Source organism: Ambystoma mexicanum, chromosome 9 (assembly GCF_040938575.1).
Source record: "Ambystoma mexicanum isolate Mex_15411 chromosome 9, UKY_AmexF1_1, whole genome shotgun sequence".
Lineage (NCBI taxonomy): Eukaryota > Metazoa > Chordata > Amphibia > Caudata > Ambystomatidae > Ambystoma > Ambystoma mexicanum.
In genome coordinates this window covers 961223508-961242448 of record NC_090931.1, presented here as the reverse complement: position 1 = coordinate 961242448, position 18941 = coordinate 961223508, and the positions used below count along the sequence as shown (strand labels likewise).

At 47.2% G+C, this 18941-nt stretch overlaps 1 protein-coding gene across 2 annotated transcripts in view; it reads left to right on the top strand.

Moving 5' to 3' along the window:
• Window positions 1–18941, top strand: part of METTL5 (methyltransferase 5, N6-adenosine) — a 500731-nt gene that overhangs the window by 104492 nt on the left and 377298 nt on the right. Inside the window, exon 4 of one of the 2 annotated variants that reach the window (XM_069616175.1) lies at window positions 552–628. The exons of the other annotated variant lie outside the window; for it this stretch is intronic. Coding sequence (XP_069472276.1) covers window positions 622–628 — 7 coding nt within the window. The 5' untranslated portion in view covers window positions 552–621. The remainder of the gene's footprint in view (window positions 1–551; window positions 629–18941) is intronic. 2 annotated transcript variants of the gene reach the window in all.

Below are 18941 nucleotides of genomic sequence, written 5' to 3'. Positions count from 1 at the left end.
GTCCAGTAACTTATCAAACTGGCCCACATTGGCAAAAAAGGTGGCCCACTTTGACCCAAAAAATGGGCCCACACAAGCATTTTGCGTTTTTGGGTAAGCCATGGGCCTATTGCCCCATAGGCCAGTCCGAGCAGCCTGCAGTGGTGCATGGAGGTTAGCTGCCTAATTGATCACGAGACAGGCAGCCAGAGGCAGTAGGAAGCTTTACACTGGCCATAACCTTAATGTGAGCACTGCAAAGCGCATATTAAAAGCCCCAGAACAAAAATGGTGACTTTATTTGCTGTGCTTTGCAGACTGGAAACAGTTGCTGGACCCCTGGCCCCAGAGGCTCCAGGCCTCTTGTTTGTAAAGGCGAAAGGCCCCAACTCTGTCCCCGATTGAGGGGCTAGGTGTTAGCAAGTGGCTGCGCTGGCATTTGTTCGGGTGGGAGAAATATAATGTTCACTCCATAGCGGGTGCTGAGGGGCCATGTTGATTCTCGAGGCACCCCCAGAGCGAGTGTGCATTGTTGTGGGTAGGTAATGAGTTGCTTTTTGCTTATCTTGTAGGAAGTGGTCTGCAGTGTAGAGGAAGATTAGGCAGAGAGGACCTTCCCACTGTGACTTGATAACAACGGGCATGAGAGGTAAGCAAAGTCTAGTCCAACTTTTTATTCTAAAAATAACAGGAGACCATTTAGCATTAAAGCTGTCAAGAGTCCCACAATGTGTAAGTTAGATACCTTAAACACCACATTTGCACAGAAAGTGACTCAAAGCTAGCTAGTTCTTTTTAAAGCGGAGTTCATCCATGAGATCAAACGTGGTTTTGCATTCTGAGATGTGTAGTGTTCGGTTTGGGTGGTGCAAGTACTCCAAGGAGGTTGCTTTGGGTGTACTTTGCAAATAAACTAGACCATTGTGGCTCTTGTTTAACCCAAAACAAATGTGTACTAATTAGAGCTTGGAGGTTTGTGGCAGGTAAGTTAAATTGCTGGCAATTCTGGCTTCACTGCTTAACCAAAGCATGTGATCCTGGGCAATATCATTTGACCCACCAAGTGCTGGCAAGAACCGAAATTTGAATTTTCTCCATAGGCAATGTCAGTGGCCTGAGCCCTACAGATAAGGGGTGTAGCAGCCCCTTTTACTCCCTTTAAAAAAGGCAAATACACCCAACAAAAAATGTGTGCCCCTGCTTTCACCCACACAGTTCCATGTAGATTATGGTTGGACCAGTAGTACCTCAGGAAGAAACTAGGGTTATCTATGTAACTTGATATCATAAAATAAAAATTGCAAACGCACACAAACTATTGAGTCTTTAATTGATGTCTGTTAACAATATGAAGGACACAGCACTGTGCTGCAACACTGACTGCATGACCCAGCCACACATCCTTGAACTGAAACATGTTTTTAGAGCTTTATTTGTTTGGCCATTCATGCAGCGAACCTTGACATTTTACAGACATTGCACTGATGTTAAATTTCAGAGGTACATAGAAATCATTTCTGCATTCCGTCAAATTCTATATCTTGGGGTACAACTAATTCTGGTGACATTAGTATTAGTACAAAATTGCTAATCAAATAAGTTAATTTGCTATTCACATACATTTTAATGAGCAAAATCTGCTAATCAATTTTTGAAAACTGATTTATGCCTTGATTAGTTGAAAATGCAATCTTGTATCCAATGGCATTATTGCCAGTACAAATGTTACTTAGACACTGTACAATATTGAACAACTATGCATTCCATTACATTTGGGACACAAAGAAATATTGCTTTATGGTTGTACATGAAATAAACATAAGGAGACCACTATGATTTCCCCAAATTGCGAGTGATGTATAGAATTGCAAGACTACATTCATTTGGCATTGATAGATCAAAGCTTCGACAATATAGGAGACAACCATGAAATGTTAGTGGCCCAAGTGACATCACAACTAGAGTACACTTACTCGTTACTTGGATTGCGAGGGCGAACTGTTGCTCAAAGTTGGTGCATAAGCACCATCATAATCCTTAACACGGACCGAGTGAGGCAGGCTGCTCTGAAGTCATGCAGCTCGGTAACGCATTGCGGCCATGCCTCGCCTTCCGATATGTAGGACAAGTATCCAGAGTTTTCTTGGCAGCAGCAGTTCTCCTCCTCGGTTGGCATTAGCGCGCACCGATTGCAGGTACACCAGGTGGAAACATCGTCCATGCGACTAGGCTCAGGCTCTTGATCTGTTGATTCGTCCTCCCAACTGTCGTCCGAAGCCCCATTGTTTGTGCATCTTTCTCTTTCGAGTAATTCCGCCTCGGAATACTCCGGCTCGTACTGGTAGGGCTGTATTATTGCCATTATGGGGAAAAATAAAAATGGATAGTAATGGTACGAGTATCTGTTCGCACGGGCTACGAGCAACGAAGGTAGCTGACCAAAGCACAGAAGCGAGGCACAGAATGCTCAAAAAAAGACAGTGAAACGATTGGAAAAGCAAATCTGATGTCTGATGAGAAGCGGTCTGTTTATACTTATTGAGGAAAGAGGCGTCCTGCCATTTCCATGGGTACACGTCATTAGCTGAAGCGCAGAGAATGTTGACACGAGACGTGCATTGGCGTTGTGAAATGGGCGGTATGTGTCTAGTGATCTCAGCCTCTGGGGCGGGGGATATGATTTAGTGCCGCCAGGGCAGTCCACCTTGGGGCAATGCGGCAACGGATAAGATTAGCACAAGATGGGCGCACCATGTTGCCTGATTTTTGCATGTGTAAAAAAAAAGAGGAAAACTACAGTAAGGTGCATAGGAAATGTTTGAACGATCGATCAACGTATGCTTAAAAAGACATTCTCGGGGGAGCGTGGCCTGGAGCCTAACGATGCGGCTGCTCCTGTGATGGCCTCCGTACGGGACCCGCGGTGATCGAAAAGAACTTAACCTAAGAGGGGCGGTCTGCGACGAGCCTCGGCCCAGGGGCTAGGAGAACCTCTGAGGCGTTGGCGGCTGCATAAGGGGGCTTAATTAATACCCCGGACGATTAGATCTGGCCTGTTTTCCCTGGCGCCCCCTCCCTCCTGATGGCGCTCTCAAGATGGCGGACGAGGAGAGGTGATCCTGCCGTTCCCGGAACGGGATGAAGTGAGCTTCGGCTGGGGTGCCCAGGAGTTGTTCCAATCTGGCATGGGCTGGCGGCACCCGCACCGCAGTGAATAAGTGGCTCCCTCCTCCTCCCCCTCTTCCCTGAGGCTAGTCGAGTGGAGCCCCCGAGTCGGAGAGATTGGGGCCTCCTGCCCCCCCCCATATCCGCAGAGCTGCTGACCGCACAGCTCCACGGGACCGCAGTGGCTCCTTGCCGGGGAGATAGAGGAGAGCCCGTGACCTGGGAGACGGACCCACGGGAGATCTTGCCCCCTACAGCGTGGATCGAGCGGGGGTCCCCCCCGGGTTGGAAACTGGAGCGGGGCTGCCGATGATCGGCTGTTACGCGACCCCCTACGCCGCCCCACCTGAAGGCCAACGAGTTGAGAGAATGGTGGGGTCCTTGATGATGCTGTTGTGGGACAGACGCTCCCTGAAGCGACGGATGACCCGTCCCCCGAGCTGAAGCTGCGTTGTTGGAGCCTCCAGATACGCCCTCACTGGTGCCTGGGCGGCCTCCCCTAGGATCCCGCCACTGCCTGCTCCACTCTGCCCCGCCACCCCACGCCAGTGTCCCGGCGTTGGTGTCGCCGTGATCCAGGAATCTTCTCGCCGGCCCCTATTCCATCTGCTCCATTTGGAGGCCCGGCTCCTTCCAGGGGCGCCCCTGCCCACCCCCCCTCCTCATCCGGCCCCCTCCAAACTGTACCCATCGTCACTCCTGGAGTTCCGACGTGGGAGCAGCCGACGGACGGCTTCTCCCCAGCACCTGACGGCCGCCCGGCGGCGGGGTCCGGGACCTCCCGGGCCCCGGTGAGGTAGGAGCGTGACTGGGGCTTGAGTTGGTGCTGGCTGGCTGCAGCTGCCCGGGAGACCTGGCGGCGCCCCTGCCGTCCGGGCAGTGGTCCCCTGGTGCCCCTCTTGAGCCCCCCCTTCCCCTCTCTTGGACATCCTGGGGCGCCCCGGCCCACCCCTGCTGTTCATATTGAGACCTGAAACCATTGCAGTTACAGCAGTCTGGAGCCCCTAATCTCAGCACAATGTCGAAACCAACGAAAACAGCTAAATCGTCGGACATCTCCACTATGCTGATGGCGTCCGACAGAACAAAGAAGCCGGAACCCTCCCCCTAAATTAACCCCACAAGAACCCCCCGAGGAGCAAGGAAAATTAGCCACTAAGGGAGATATTCAGGCCTTTATGCAAGACATCAAGACGGAGTTCCAATCATGTATGGCAGAGCTTACCACGCGGATGGACCAGACCGATCAAAGACTTAGTGAAGCAGAACAGAGACTGGGCGAGGTGGAGGACCTGACCTAGAGTCATGACGCCACAATCCTGGACATGAGGCGGGAGATCCTGGCATTGCAGAGCAAGAGTGAAGTGTTGGAGTTTAAGCAGGAGGACCTAGAAAACAGGGCGTGACGAAATAACTTGCGCATCCGAGGGGTCCCATCGACCATCCCAGACAAAGAGCTGCCAGAATATATTGGCAAAATCTTCCAAGCTCTTCTCCCAAACATGGATAAAGCCCAACTCACCCTGGACCGCACTCACAGGCTGCGCCCAAGACGGGGGCTAGATTCAGACGCCCCCCAGATGTAATTACCAGGGTCCATTTCTATGCTACCAAAGAGGCCATCTCGGCTATAAGCCGCACCAAAGATGAACTTTCGTTCATGAGCTCACCATTACAGATCTTCCAAGACCTCTCACTGACAACTCTACAGAAAAGGAGAACCCTTAATCCCCTGACACTATTCCTACAGAACCAGCAGATACGCTACAGATGGCTGTTCCCCTCCACTCTCCAATTTACGTTTCAGGGAACCCAGCGCAGAATCAGCAGCCTAGAGGACGCAGAGTCCATCCTGCACCCGCGCTCGCCGGGGGCCTTGCCCACTCATGCCCCTCAGCACTCGCCAAAGGAGGCAGAGCAGCTACCCCAGAGACAGCAGCAGCAATCCTGGTCGAAGGCACAGAGACGCCGAAAGATAAAATGATACAGCCCGGGCCGGCGATCGTACGCTGATTGGTCCTAAAATGGAAATAGGAACTAGTAACGCCGCGGGTCCCGAGTGGCCCATATCCCATTCCGAGGAGTATGTCACAAAACCCACCCTTGGAGACTATCCCAATGTTGTGATTGGATCCCAGCCCCGTTGGCTGGCAGAACAGTTATGGCCCAGTTGGCCAGGGGAAGGCCCGCATGGGAAATGCTGGCCCCCCACTCATTTAAAAGTTTACCCTCCCGTTGGAGGATACAGAAAACCCAGCCGCAGGTAAACCACGCTGACCTTGAACCACGAGATGAAGACTGAATACCCCCATCCCCGCTGCAATGAGCAGAGCCCCATTCCAGAGGACGCTCAGGGAACGCCCCCTCCACACCAGAAACTAAAGTTCTTGACACTGAATGTCAGAGGCCTTAACGCCCCGCAGAAGCGGAAAGCGATCCGATCCTGAGACGCATCCAGAATGACAAGGCCTCCACTGTCTTCCTCCAGGAGACCCATCTGATTCCAGCCAACTTCACGAGGCTCCGGGATCGGCAATTCCCACTGCAATTTCTGGCATCCAACGGAACGAAGAGGGGTGGCACTGCAATCTTGATTGCCAAAGGCCTTAAGCCGCAAATCCTGGACTCCATGCTATGTCCGGAGGGCCGCTTTGTGGCGGTGAAGTGCCGAATGCTCGGCCAACTGTACACATTGATTTCGGTATATGCTCCTAATGAAGAGCAGGAGGTATTCTACTCAGCCCTAGAAAGCGCTCTCCTTCCATTTGCTGAGGGCCAAACATTCATCGGAGGAGATTTTAACAGAGTCCCTGACCCTGTGGCAGACAGATCGCATCCTCCAACCCGCAGAGACTTTGGCTTGGCGACAGCGCTACTTAAACTGTTCCGAACCCTAGACGTGGTAGATGCCTGGAGAGTCCTCCATCCGGAGGAGCGAGACTACTCGTGCTATTCTTATGTACATAGAACATACTCCCGCATTGACCTCCTGTTGGCTTCCCCGCAGATCCTGGCATTCACAGATGAGGTCCTCATAGGACCTAGAATCCTCTCAGACCACGCGCCCATAACGTTAACGCTCAGAGCCCACAATCCTGACCCGTTCCCCCGGCGCAGTTGGTCTCTCTATGACCCGATCCTAGAAGATATGGCCACGAGAGACGTCCTGGCTAAAGCAATAAAGCAGTTCTCTGAAGAGAACAAAAATGAAGATACCTCCCCGGCGAACAAGTGGGACGCAATGAAGGCCGTGGTGAGAGGGGTCTTAATATTCTGAGGAGCTGCCTACCACAAACAAAAATAACAGACCCGCCGCATTCTAGAGGACAAACTACTGGAGGCGGAGACAGCGTGTAAGGCCAGACACTGGTCCCCGAGAACATACCGAGCCTTACAGACGGCTCGAAAGAAATTGGAGGCCCACTACGAGGAGGACACAGCCCAGTTTCTAGCCAAAACAAAACAAAGTTACTATGCCAGAGGTAATAAGGCGAATAAATTCCTAGTGGAAAAATTGGCAAGAGTCAAGAGGAGAAACACCATTATAGGCCTCCGGGACCCCCAGGGTGCAGTCCAATTCGCTGATCGGGATAAATTAAGAATCGCAGAGGCTCACTTGACCGATACAATGTCAGCAACCCCGAGATCTAGCGGAGAACAACATTCCTACCTGCAGGAGGCCGCCTTACCCCAGATCTCAACCCCAAGAAGAGAAGAGCTGGAGGCCCCGATCACCAGCGAAGAGATCGACGAGGCCATCAAAAGCTTAAAACCAAGAGCCCCGGGACCAGATGGGTTCTCGCCACGATTCTTCAGACTCTTCCGACCCCAGCTGCTGGCTCCCATGACGACTCTCTTCAACTCCTTCGCCAGCTCAGGATCGATAACCCAGTCGATGAAAGAGTCAGTTACAGTTCTAGCGCTGAAACCGGGAAAAGACCCCAGAGATATTGCGGCATATCGACCCATCTCCTTGTTAAACCTAGATGCGAACATTTATTCAAAGGTCCTGGCAAACCGCTTAGCGAAGGTACTCCCGGACATTATAGATCCAGACCAAACAGGATTTATTCTACATGGAGCCACCACGGACAACACTCGCAGGGTCCTCAATCTGGTCCTGGTCGAGATTGCTAAGCGAGACTCACGGATACTTGCCCTGCTGGCCCTGGACGCGACCAAGGCCTTCGACAAGGTAGATTGGTCGTTCCTTCGTCTTACCTTGGAATCGTTCCGCGTTGGGTCATCTTTTTCGAAACTTGTCTTGGCGAATTATCAAGCCCCGACTACTCTCCTCTGAGTGAACGGCCTACTGACCAACCCGATCTCCTTAACATGCGGCACCAGACAGGGGTGTCCCCTCTCCCCCCTCCTCTTTGCCATGGTTATGGAACCCCTGGCCCAGCGAATTCGCCTCAGTGCCAGAATCAAAGGCCTCCAAGTGGGCCTCACCCAGCATAAGATCGCGCTCTACGCTGATGACGTGATGCTGACCATAACAGACACTTCCCAGTCCCTGAGAGCCGCCCTAGCGGAAATCCATAGATTCGGAAAGGTCTCAGGATTTGCCATCAATTTCGCGAAATCTTCAGCCTTGGGGATAGGCTTAGACCAGAGAGATAAGGAGTCCTTCAGAGCCCAGTGCGTCTATCCCCTACCTCGGGGTTCAGATCCCCGCTTCTCCTGCAGACACCTACCGGATAAACTTCCCGATTCTACTTAAAGCTTTAGAAAAAGACCTGGCAGTTGGCTCAAGCAGGAAATCTCGCTAATCGGTCGCATTACGGCCTGTAAAATGAACGTACTCCCACGATTTCTTCACGCCTGCTCGGCCCTCCCTATCATAGTCCCTCGCCCCCAGCTACAGCGACTCCAGAGGAAGATATTCCGATTCATATGGAAGGGGAAGAAAGCCTGCATTCCGCGGAATACCATGTGCCCCGAACCAGGGAGGCCTTGGGGTCCCTGACCTCCAAAGATATCAGATGGCAGCGCAGATAGCTCACACTCGGGCCTGGACTATTGCTTCAGGGTGCCCCAAATGGATGGCCATAGAACAATCCCGATTACCTCTCCCCCTGCGCTTCCTATTACACCTTCCTGCCTCTCTGCGGCGGACGTGGCCGTCCATCCTATCATCGACTAAGCAGACATTAAAGGCATGGGATTGGGCACGCAAATCCAGAGGCATCCCGAGAAACCTAAGCCCGTCAGCCCCAGTGTTCCACAACCCGGCCTTCTCACCTGGGACCCCCCCTCGAACTTTAGCAACTGGATCGCTGGAGGCCTTAGCTCCCTGAGTCAGCTATTCGAAGGAACCCAGCCGCTGACGTTCGTCCAATGCAAAAGTCTCTTTAACCTCTCAGAGTCTGACAGGTTCTCGTATATCCAAATCAGGCACTGGTGCTCACATCCCCAGACTCGTTTGGCGGCCACACGGGAGCTTGATGCCCTGGAACTAAGTACGGCAGACCCTCCAGCCCGAGGACGTATTTCAACGTTGTACCGACTGTTCCAGGTAAACCTATTGGCAGCTAAAGCAACGTATATGTCACAGTGGGAAAGAGACCTAGGACATCCGATCCAGGATCAAGCTTGGACTGACATTTGGTTACGCACGCATTCGTCCTCTTTCTGCATTACCAATCGAGAATGTGCGCATAAACTTCTCTTGAGATGGTATTACCCGCTGCTTCGACTGCACCACTTCAATCAATCCCTGGACCCACAATGCTGGCGCCGCTGTGGCTCACCAGGCTCTTACCTACACATGTGGTGTACTTGCCCAATGTTGGCGGACTTCTGGGCCCAGTGCATTGCCACCATTGCGGACATTACCCAGATCACACTGCCACTGGAGCCGGAACCACTCCTACTGGGGACCCCGATCCCGGGCATCTTTCCAAGATTGGGCGCGCTAGCAGCCCTCATCGCACAACTGCTCCTGGCCGCGAAAATCACAATAGCCCGGACATGGAAGTCCCCAGAGGGCCCCCTGATGGTGCTGTGGTGGTTGAAGCTCTGGGACATCTTCATTGGCGAGAAAATCATGGCGGCAAACAGAGGCCGCCTCCACCGCTTCACAAACATGTGGTCTCCGGTGAAAGACTTTGAACAACGCTTTCCAGCTCTGACACATAAACCACGTTTGGTGATGAATGCCCAGCGGGCAGCAGACTGGGACCGGACTCAATTGGTAGATGAGCAGGTCCCGGAAGGTAGCCAGAATTAAGGGGTGGGGGGGCGGAAGCTCGGAGATACATGAAGAGGACTTAATGATGTAAGTTATCCTGAGGGGTTGGGAGCCGGGGATTGGACTCAATTGGCGAAGGAGCAGGCCTTGGGAGACAGCCAGAAGTAAAGTATGGGGGCGGGTACCTGGGGGTGCATGATTAAGAGTTAAAGTTGCAAAGAAGTGCTGAATTGATGTGATATTTTGTTTTCCTGTGTGCTAACTAAAATAAACAAGTTAAAAAAAAAAAAAATGAACCCTCAGGACAATAATATTTTTGAGCCCACTATTCCTTTAATCATAATTATTAACGAGATTGTTAATGTAATGTAAAGTGTAAACTGTTTTATTTGATTTTTTTTAAACCATTAAAAAAATATATTTTCCTTAGGCTTATTACAAACTTATACAGAATAATATAAGGAAATAAATAAAAAACAAATGCATCACTACATCTACTAAAACCAAGAGAATAGCCTTCTGTTAGGTTGATAAAGTTACATCCTATCTAGGGGTATGAATAATGAATGATCCCGGTACCAACATAATTACCCCAATCTATTAGAAAACTGTCAACTAGACCTTAAGTGGCGTATGTTATAAGTCATCTTGTAAGAGTGAATTGAGGCTACTGTGCCGAATCAAAGGAACTTGTCACCTTTTCCCCAAGGGGAGCCCCTTCCTGTGAGGCTATGGAGGTGAGCCCGCTCTGCAATACCCTCCCTAGGGGTAGTGGCAAGTAGGATCTCAGGAGAGACTCCCCCATACGGGACAAGGACTTCTGGTCCCATGAGGTACTCCCACAAGAGGTTCATACTATGGTCTACATGCAATGCTTCAGAATACCAGATTCCATAAGGTACCAAGACTGGGATGAAGAAGCTACAATAATAAATCCTGGGAAATATCTATACTGTGACGAGAAAGCCATAATACCAGAAACTATGGATCACCCTTACTGGGACGAGGAGGATCATAACGGATAATATTGTCCAAAAGAAAAAGGACATATCACTTTAAAACCCAAGAGCCAAACCCCGAAAAGGTGGACGAATAGAACTCCCATCAAGAGACAAGCGTGGGGTAGACGGAGAGAGAAGAACACACTCACTTCAGCTGGGAAATGCCTTGCGCTGTATGTCGTGAACGAGAGAGAGAGAGAGAGAGAGAGAGAGAGAGAGAGAGAGAGAGAGAGAGAGAGAGAGAGAGAGAGAGAGAGAGAGAGAGAGAGAGAGAGAGAGAGAGAGAGAGAGAGAGAGAGAGAGAGAGAGAGAGAGAGAGAGAGAGAGAGAGAGAGAGAGAGAGAGAGAGAGACCCAGACCCCCACCCCCATACACCAGCTGGGGATTCCCGCATGCTGCGTAAACTGAACCAGAGAGAGAGACGCCGGAGCCCACACGTTTTTAAACTCGCACAGTTTTGAAAAGCATTACGCTGATACAAGGGCAAGCACACAGTCCGAGAAAACCCGAGGGCCAGTGCCCTTCTGAAGGTGGTGTCGAGACTGGGGATAGGAATCTTTGGTGGGATAAGTGTCCAGTCAACGTTGACGATACCACTGACAACTGGGACCCGCATTCGGTATGGTAAAACGCTGAACAGCCACATTAGTGTGAAGAAACGGGCAACCATGAGGAGAGAGACATTTCAGCAGGAGAGACTCTAGCAATCTGTGCATCGAACAAGGGTCTGCAATGAAGGATGCTCCTACCATCATTCTCCTTCCATCAGGAAGGTAACGAAGGCCCCAAAATGATTGCAAACTATTATATCGTCCCTGTACAATAACTGAAATAGAGTTGAATTGGAGAAAAAGAGAACCCAAGTATGATAATTGTGTAAAACAAACTGTTGAATGATTAAATACCAGAAGGAATGTAGAAGAGATAAAGACTATTTTTGAATCACCTACTGAAAAGCTGGTGCTAGAAGTAGCTTCAGGAGAAGGGAGTCATTCTCCTGACCCAGGTTGGTTTTTATATAATGGTGGGGTCAGTGAGGGTAGATTTTACACAGCACACTCATTTGTTTGGATTGACGAGCACCCTAGTTAATTAAATAGGCAGGAAACACCCATAGTGATGGGGAAAGACAAGCCTTATCCCTTTTATTTGAATAAAATACTTAATATGATGGCACCACTGAGTCTGTGCCCTTCTAACGTGAACTACCATCAAAGCCTGGGCCGATCTGGATTATATGCAGTTGTAGGGCAATAACTCAAAGATGTTCTTTGGCTAAATAAGGAAGATCACCCACAAAACGTACATAAATCCATAATCACTGGAAACCTGGCTAGACATTGGGACACTCACTGATAAATTGAACATCACTTTTTTTAACCTTGCCCCTCACCCCAGCCACCAAAATGCCCAAGTTACACATACTCTAACACGTAATCATTATATAATGATTACATAAAATACCGAGAAGGAAGATGCTGCGACCTCTGGGATATCTTCACAGGGGTTACACCAGTCATTTAAGAGCTGCAAAGCAGAGTATGGCACAAGCAAAAAAGACAGCTTTTACTTTTTACTAGCCATTGAGTTCTGCATCTAAAAACATGGTGGCTATTCAGGAATTATCAGCATTTGAAAAATTCTGGACCTTACACAAAGGACAGATTGGATTGGTCTCATTATATAATATTATCCAGAAACTTGTCTCAGCCCAAATGGTGATATATGGGTAGGTGGGAGAAATCCTTGAAGCCACAATGGGAACAAACTACGAGGCAGAGGTTCTCTGCTATATTCTCAAAATGAATGTCTATGCAGTCTAGCATAATTTGCTGTAAGGTACTTTTCGACTGGTACTGGATTACCAATAAACTGTTTAAGATATCCCTGGGATCAAATCTTTGTTGGCAGGGATGCGTGTATGGTATGCTGAGCAGTGAAAGACCTGACTCTTTGGACCAGAATGCTTTTTGTTAATAGATTAAAGTGAGTGGAGTGCTAGGGGAAGAGGTACAGACAATAGGGATTCTAAAGCAAACTGTGTGCTCCAGGGAAGTTAAACAAAGTGTCATTTTCTACAGGTGGCTAGCTTTATGTGGTTCAGGTTCAAATCATAAAAGTTCCTCACCGATCCTTGCAAGTCTTTGCAGCTGCATGAGATGCCCTATCCTACAAACAAGTCTTCAAAATGATGGCCAATGAACATTTCCAGCACCTGTTTGCAACGAGTCTTCAGCCTCGTGGTTACTCTAAACAAACAGAATTTGTATTTTTATTTATTGAAATGTATAGAATAAATTATTCCAAGGGTTCTTCAAAGTTCAGCCCTAGTCCAATACAACAAAATAGAATGAGTCCTCTGGCTAGGCATTTGCAGTAGTGTTAAAGTCTTGTCTCATCTGTCCTCTTTGCCTTCACTTTGCATTTCAATACCTCTCCTAGGTGTCGCTCCTTTAGGCTTTCCCCTCAGCCTTCCCCCAGCCCCCTGAACTTACTCAGCCATTAGGTTTCCTAGAGTTACAAATGGTCTTTCACAGACCTTGTCTTTCTTCGGGGTTCACAACAGATCAGCCTCAGATCCTTGTTTCCTTCAGAATTCACAAACGGTCACTCTGGGACCTTAGCTTTGTTCATAATTTCAAACGGGTAACTTTCCAGTCCTTAAAAACACAAAATCAGCACTCTTGAGGTTGCCCTTCCCGCACTCTACCTTGAGTACAAAATTCTTCCAAAGATACATAGATAAATAATAACAATTTAATCAAATAGGTAGAAACAATTATATTAAACAAATATATAAATAAGATTTTTCAACATCACATTTTGGTCAAAAGTAACACAAAAGGTTTTTCATCACTTAAGACGACAACAGAAAATTAACAGTTGGTACATTCCTTAAAGATATGTACTATCTAACATTCAATAGATTATACTACTAAGTACACAATGTATTTTCAACAATATCACCCTTGTCCCACACACTCAAGCCGACCATGTGAATTTTACCCAATTCGAGTGGTTATAAGTTTCGTGTCCAACACGTTTCGAAATAAATTCATCGGGCACAGCAACAACTCAAGCTTTCTATAAATTACAAAGAATCAATACTCCTTAGTACATACATTTATTGCGCTCACTAAATCCCACTCTAATGGAGAATTTAATTCATTAATGCCACTAACCTGATAATCTATACAACCAGGACAACCAAGTCACCAATCATAGAAGTCGGATCTAAATCTGTGAAAAATTAAGCATAGCTATCAACAACGTAGTACCAAAAAACATGTAAACCAAGTCTCAAAAATCTCAAATCCACCTACTTCCCAACTCGGAACAAAACTAGCAGTCTCATTTCAATCTCTGAGTAGCCTCACAGTGCTTAATATTTAGAAAGGTCAATTTGATCCATTAGCACAGAATCTACCAAATAAATCGAAATGTACCAATGTATAAATATTTGCAATTAAGGAACTACAACCCAAGAAGTTGGTAAACCCATGTAAACTTACTTTAAACCATGTAAAACTGATGACACAGTCCCATGGTTCAGTCAATCATGTACAGTATCTAAGAAGATGCAGAAATGTAATCTCAGTATTGTGACGTCATGCACTTAAGCCTCAACTCAATTGGATACCATTCACGCAAAGGAATATTTACAAAACGGAAATCTGACTTGCATGTTCCATTAACTTGTCTAGATAACGCTATCGCATGTTCCCAATTCAAAGCTAATAAAATAGCACTAACACACTAGTTACGCAGCCGTAGTAAGTCACATGACAAACACACAGGCTGTAAATGTGCTTTCAAGGCGCCATCTTGGAATGGAGGCTAACAATTATTCACGGCATAAGGGAAGGTCACAATCCCAATTCAATCACTCAGCTAAGTATCATTACACTATCCACAATGAGCGATCCAATACTCAAGATGTATAATGACAAATATCCTAATGTACTTAGTTTTTAAGAATTAAAATCACAGCCTTACTCCAGGTGGTATTCCTTCTCTAGTTCCTTGCTTCAGGAATGTCCCCTCATGGCAGGGGGCAAGGGGGAATAAGCAGGCTCATCTGCCTTGTCCTGGATTCTCTCCCCTACCTACTATGTTTTCCCTGTTCCTTGTATGTTTCCTGATTTGATCCTGGGCTTGGTTTCTAATCTCACTCCTGATGTGTTATTCCTTGGTTTGAATTCTCAAATCTGATTTGGTTATTCCCAAGGAATTCTGTAATCTCCCTTGAAATGTTATTACTTTTGGGTCTTTCGCATTGGGCAGCTCCCTGATTGTCCTAATTGCTGCTAATGAAGGACATACGATTGTTGGTACTTCACTAACACTCCCTGTAATCTGAGTGTTGAACTTGTTTGGGCGAGGAGTGTAATGAATCTGGACAATGTGTCCCTTCTCCCCAGAGGGGAGTGATCCCCCTTGAGGCCTAGGGGTTTGGGGAAGTGGTACATCACTGTGAGCAGCGCTCCTCTTCGGGATAATGAACCCACGGTCCAATGTACATTATCTGCCTATATGGGAACTGGAAAGACTATTTTTACTTCTGTTTTGAAACCCCCAAACAGTGACATTTCTCCTATATCTTTGGATTCAGGTAATATTGGATCTCGCTTGAACTCCACAGTCAAAGAAGGACACACCCTTTTTGTTTATGGCATATATAAAAGTACAAGAAACTTTGAATCAGAGAAAAGGAAGATTTGTATGCAGAGACGAGCCTCTGATGGAAATACGTCCTGGAGGGGTAGACCCACGCTAGATTGCAGAGCCAGCAGTAGCGTGGGGGGGGGAGCGAACGCATCACTTGCTAGACGCCGGAAGGCTGCAGTAGGGAGCCCGGATCCCCAAGCTCTGCATGAGAATCGCACTAGCTGCGGAGCTGAGCTGCAGACGGGAAGCAAACGCTCATGAAGAAATAACACTGTTGAGAGGGGCGGACAGCCACAAGGGGTTACAGGAGCCCGGAAAACCTCAGTAGAGTTGAACCAAGTCTATTAGACAGCCAGAGGGCTTCGGAGAGCCAGAGAAACTAAGCGACTGTCAAGGCTGAGGAAAATGGCAAGGTTACTGGAGCCTGATAAACCCGAGTGGGCAGATGCCCTATTTGAACCAAATTGCAGCAAAGCAACTAGAAAGTCAGAGGGCTTTGGGGAGTTCTGACAAACAAATATGCTGTAACATTTGAGGCTGGGAGAGCCAGAAGTGTTGCGGGAACCGAGTAAACCCGAATGGGCTGAGGCCTCACCGAGACCTTGAGAAGATAAGCTTGTCAGAGTACCAGGGAAATTTGAAGTGTGAGAACCAAGAAATGTAATAACTATGGAGAAAGAGAACCTGGAGTGTTTCAAGCAACGACTTTAATCTGGTGAAATTGTATGAGGAAAGCCCTAACTTTCCTGAAAAAAGGAAACCATATGAAAGACAATAAACGTTAGACAACCGAAAATACAGAGTGGTTATGAACTGTTTTTGATGAACTTTGTACATAAGAAAAACAGATCTAAATGATTGGGCCAGGCAGAAGCCAAAGATAGAGGCCATTCCTCCTGCTGCCTTCTTTTTGTTTTTTTCTTTTAAGTGGTAGGGTCAGTTAGCTTCTAGGATTTGGTCTCAGGGCGATTTATTTTTGGACACTGACAAGCACCCTTCATTTTTAGTTTCATTAGGTAGGAAACTTCCCTTGTAGCGATAGGGCCATATAACACATTAAATGGCACATAAAAGTGTGCTTCTGGCTTGCCACAGGAGGAAGAATCAAAACGATAGGACAAGCAAGGCGAGCAGGAAAGGATGAAAGGAGGGGCAGAGATATAAAGAGATGGGAGGAGGACTTGGTACCAACAATAATAGTGGCAGGAAAGGAGGAACTGAGGAAATGTTTAAAAAAGAACGGAGCCCCAGTAAATGATTGCTGGGGAAAGGTGGGGCAAAGGGAACACACCTTGTAGGTTAAAAGGGTAAGTAGCCCCAGGGAGAGCTACACAAGCAGAAGTCACTGATCTAAGAGAGGACGAGTGTGGCGGTGTAGAAAGCAAGTGTATAGGTAAGAAGGGAAGTGTGATGAGGAGCACAGTACAGAAGTAAACCTCTGGAGACAATATTAGCTTGGCTGAGGTAGCCAAGGCCCAGCTGCTCCAAATTGTGTTTCAGGTCAAGGAGCTTGATCATTCCCACAGTACTAGAAATTGAGAAGCAGACATATGACATCCTATACAGAAACATGCAACCATCAAAAGAAGGTGCTGGCTCTTGAAATCCCCAAAACTGTGAGTGATTTGTTTTTATTTCTGCCAGAGGAAGGTGACGCCCGAAAGAGGAGAAAGGACTGAAGGACTTCAGCCTGACAAGAAAGATTGAGAGGTTCTTTGTTATGAACCCTATCACATTTTTACACAGAGCTCCTTGATCGTTTTGCTCTGTGCTTTTTAAAAAAATCTCACTTAACAATTCAATCCCTGTCATCTCTTCTACTTCTACTGTTGATCTATCAGCCTTGTGGGCAGTGGTTGACTTGTGTCTAGTATAAGTAGAAAGGAGTTTGCACGGTGTATAGGTAATTATGGGTCTTGCTTACAAAGTCAATATGTGGCAGAGCTGTTCAGTTCTCCTCCTACCGACCTTGGCTCATTGACTCCACAAAGCAAAAATAGGTTGGCTACTACAGAGGGTAGGTGCACAGGGAGGGAGGATGGTGTTTGGGGACCTCTGGAGGCTGGATGTGGGGTGCTCCTGCCTCAGCAGCATATCTTTAACTCTGTGTCATTGTTAGGTTTACACCCTGAGTTAAAGGTGCATGCTGGATCTAATCTACAGAAGGATTTGGTTATTTATTCTTGTTTTAAGGTTCATCAAGTTGCATGTCACAAGGATTAAGATTTCGCATCCATAGCTCCATCCTCACAGCGTTAAATTCATCTCTAACTGGCACTGTTGCACCGGTGCAATGCATGCCCAGGGTGTTATGCACCACACCATTCATGCTTCTGTCTACATTTACTCATACATTCAGGACATAACAAGTATTTTCAGGTGTAGATCTTTATTGATGACCTTTCAGCCAATCATCATACTCAGACTTCAGAAGCAGACCTGGAAATAAAATAATGTTACTTTGAGGCAGAGTGTGTTCGCCCGTGAGACTGTGAGGACTAGCCTCTGTGCCTGTGGATCTTGTTTCAACTGAATTCCTGTTTTTCTGTCTACTGTGGAGACACTTGTGCTGTGGAACAAAGACTCTATATTATCTCATAGCTGCCACGCGGAGCGTGAGCGGAGTGTGAGGTGAGTGTGTTCGCCTGTGTTCGGTAAGTGGAGTTTGAGTGGCCCCACCCTCCGCGTAAAGGACTCCTTATTGTTTTTGTATACCTCTGAACTCTGGTTCATTGACCATTTTTAAGTCCTTTTAAAGCTTTTAGACAAGCGACTTTTTATTCACTTGGAAATGGAACAGTAGTCATGCCTGGTAAAACTGTTACTAAATCAAAACACTATAATCTACGGAAAACCAGACCTTATGGTAAAAGTTCTGGTTACTGCCGTGAAGATCTCAATATTTCAGAAACTGAAACACGTAGTAAAACCAGGAAATAGTCTATCCACGTTGTTTTAAAAGGCACTAACGCTCTTACCGTACCACAGCCAGGACACATTACTGCCTTTTTTAAACCTGGAGCTGAGAAGCTAGCTCCCATGGAGACGAACTTAGAAGTATCGCAGCGCGAGGCGGTTGCTATGATACATCAAGCTCCCCTCAACTCGGGCTGCAATCCTCCCCCACATGCGCGATCGATGATAATTCTCTACTGGACTTACGCTACCGCTTATGCGGCTCTAATGGAGAAGCTACTGAAGCTGCACAAGCTGAAGTGGTATTGAATTCATCCCCTCCTGATGCTACCCACGAACCACCAGAAGCCTCTAATCATCATGAGGCAAATTCTCAGCGTCTTTCTAGCACACTGTCATTGTTTCCAACTAGTATACCAGAATCTCATCAGACTTCTGCGATTTCATCGCACCAAGAGGCAACGCCTAATGATCCATCTATAGATCAGGGGAATCCCACTAATGCACCATCCAAAGAAGTGAATAATGTTGAAAACAACGCTTTACGCTCACTGGGCATGATGCATTTTGCAATGAAACTCTTAATAAAATTGTGTGACCAAACCTATTTTCAAACTCAACAAAATGGGGAATTGCTAAATACCCTTATGTCTTATCATAACAAACACAATGTTGGTGGTGAAATAAATGATCCAGTCATAAGTACTGCTGATCTAGAGAAAACATTGGATCATGTTCCAATACAAGTCAGCTTGAATGCTTCTTATAATATCGAGTCACCGCTTTCTTACCCTACACGGAAACAACGAAGACTGATGCAAAAGAAACAAAGAAAGGGAGCTGTGAAAAATGTTATTCCAACTAATACTTGAAATATCTGATGCTAACTGTCAACCTCTTAACTCTACTGCTACCTCTATGGATAACTGACAACGCACTGCTAAACAACAGCGTAAACGTGTTAACCGGAAGAAAAGGAAACAACAACAAAAAATTGGAACACTTACCAGCTGGCTCAT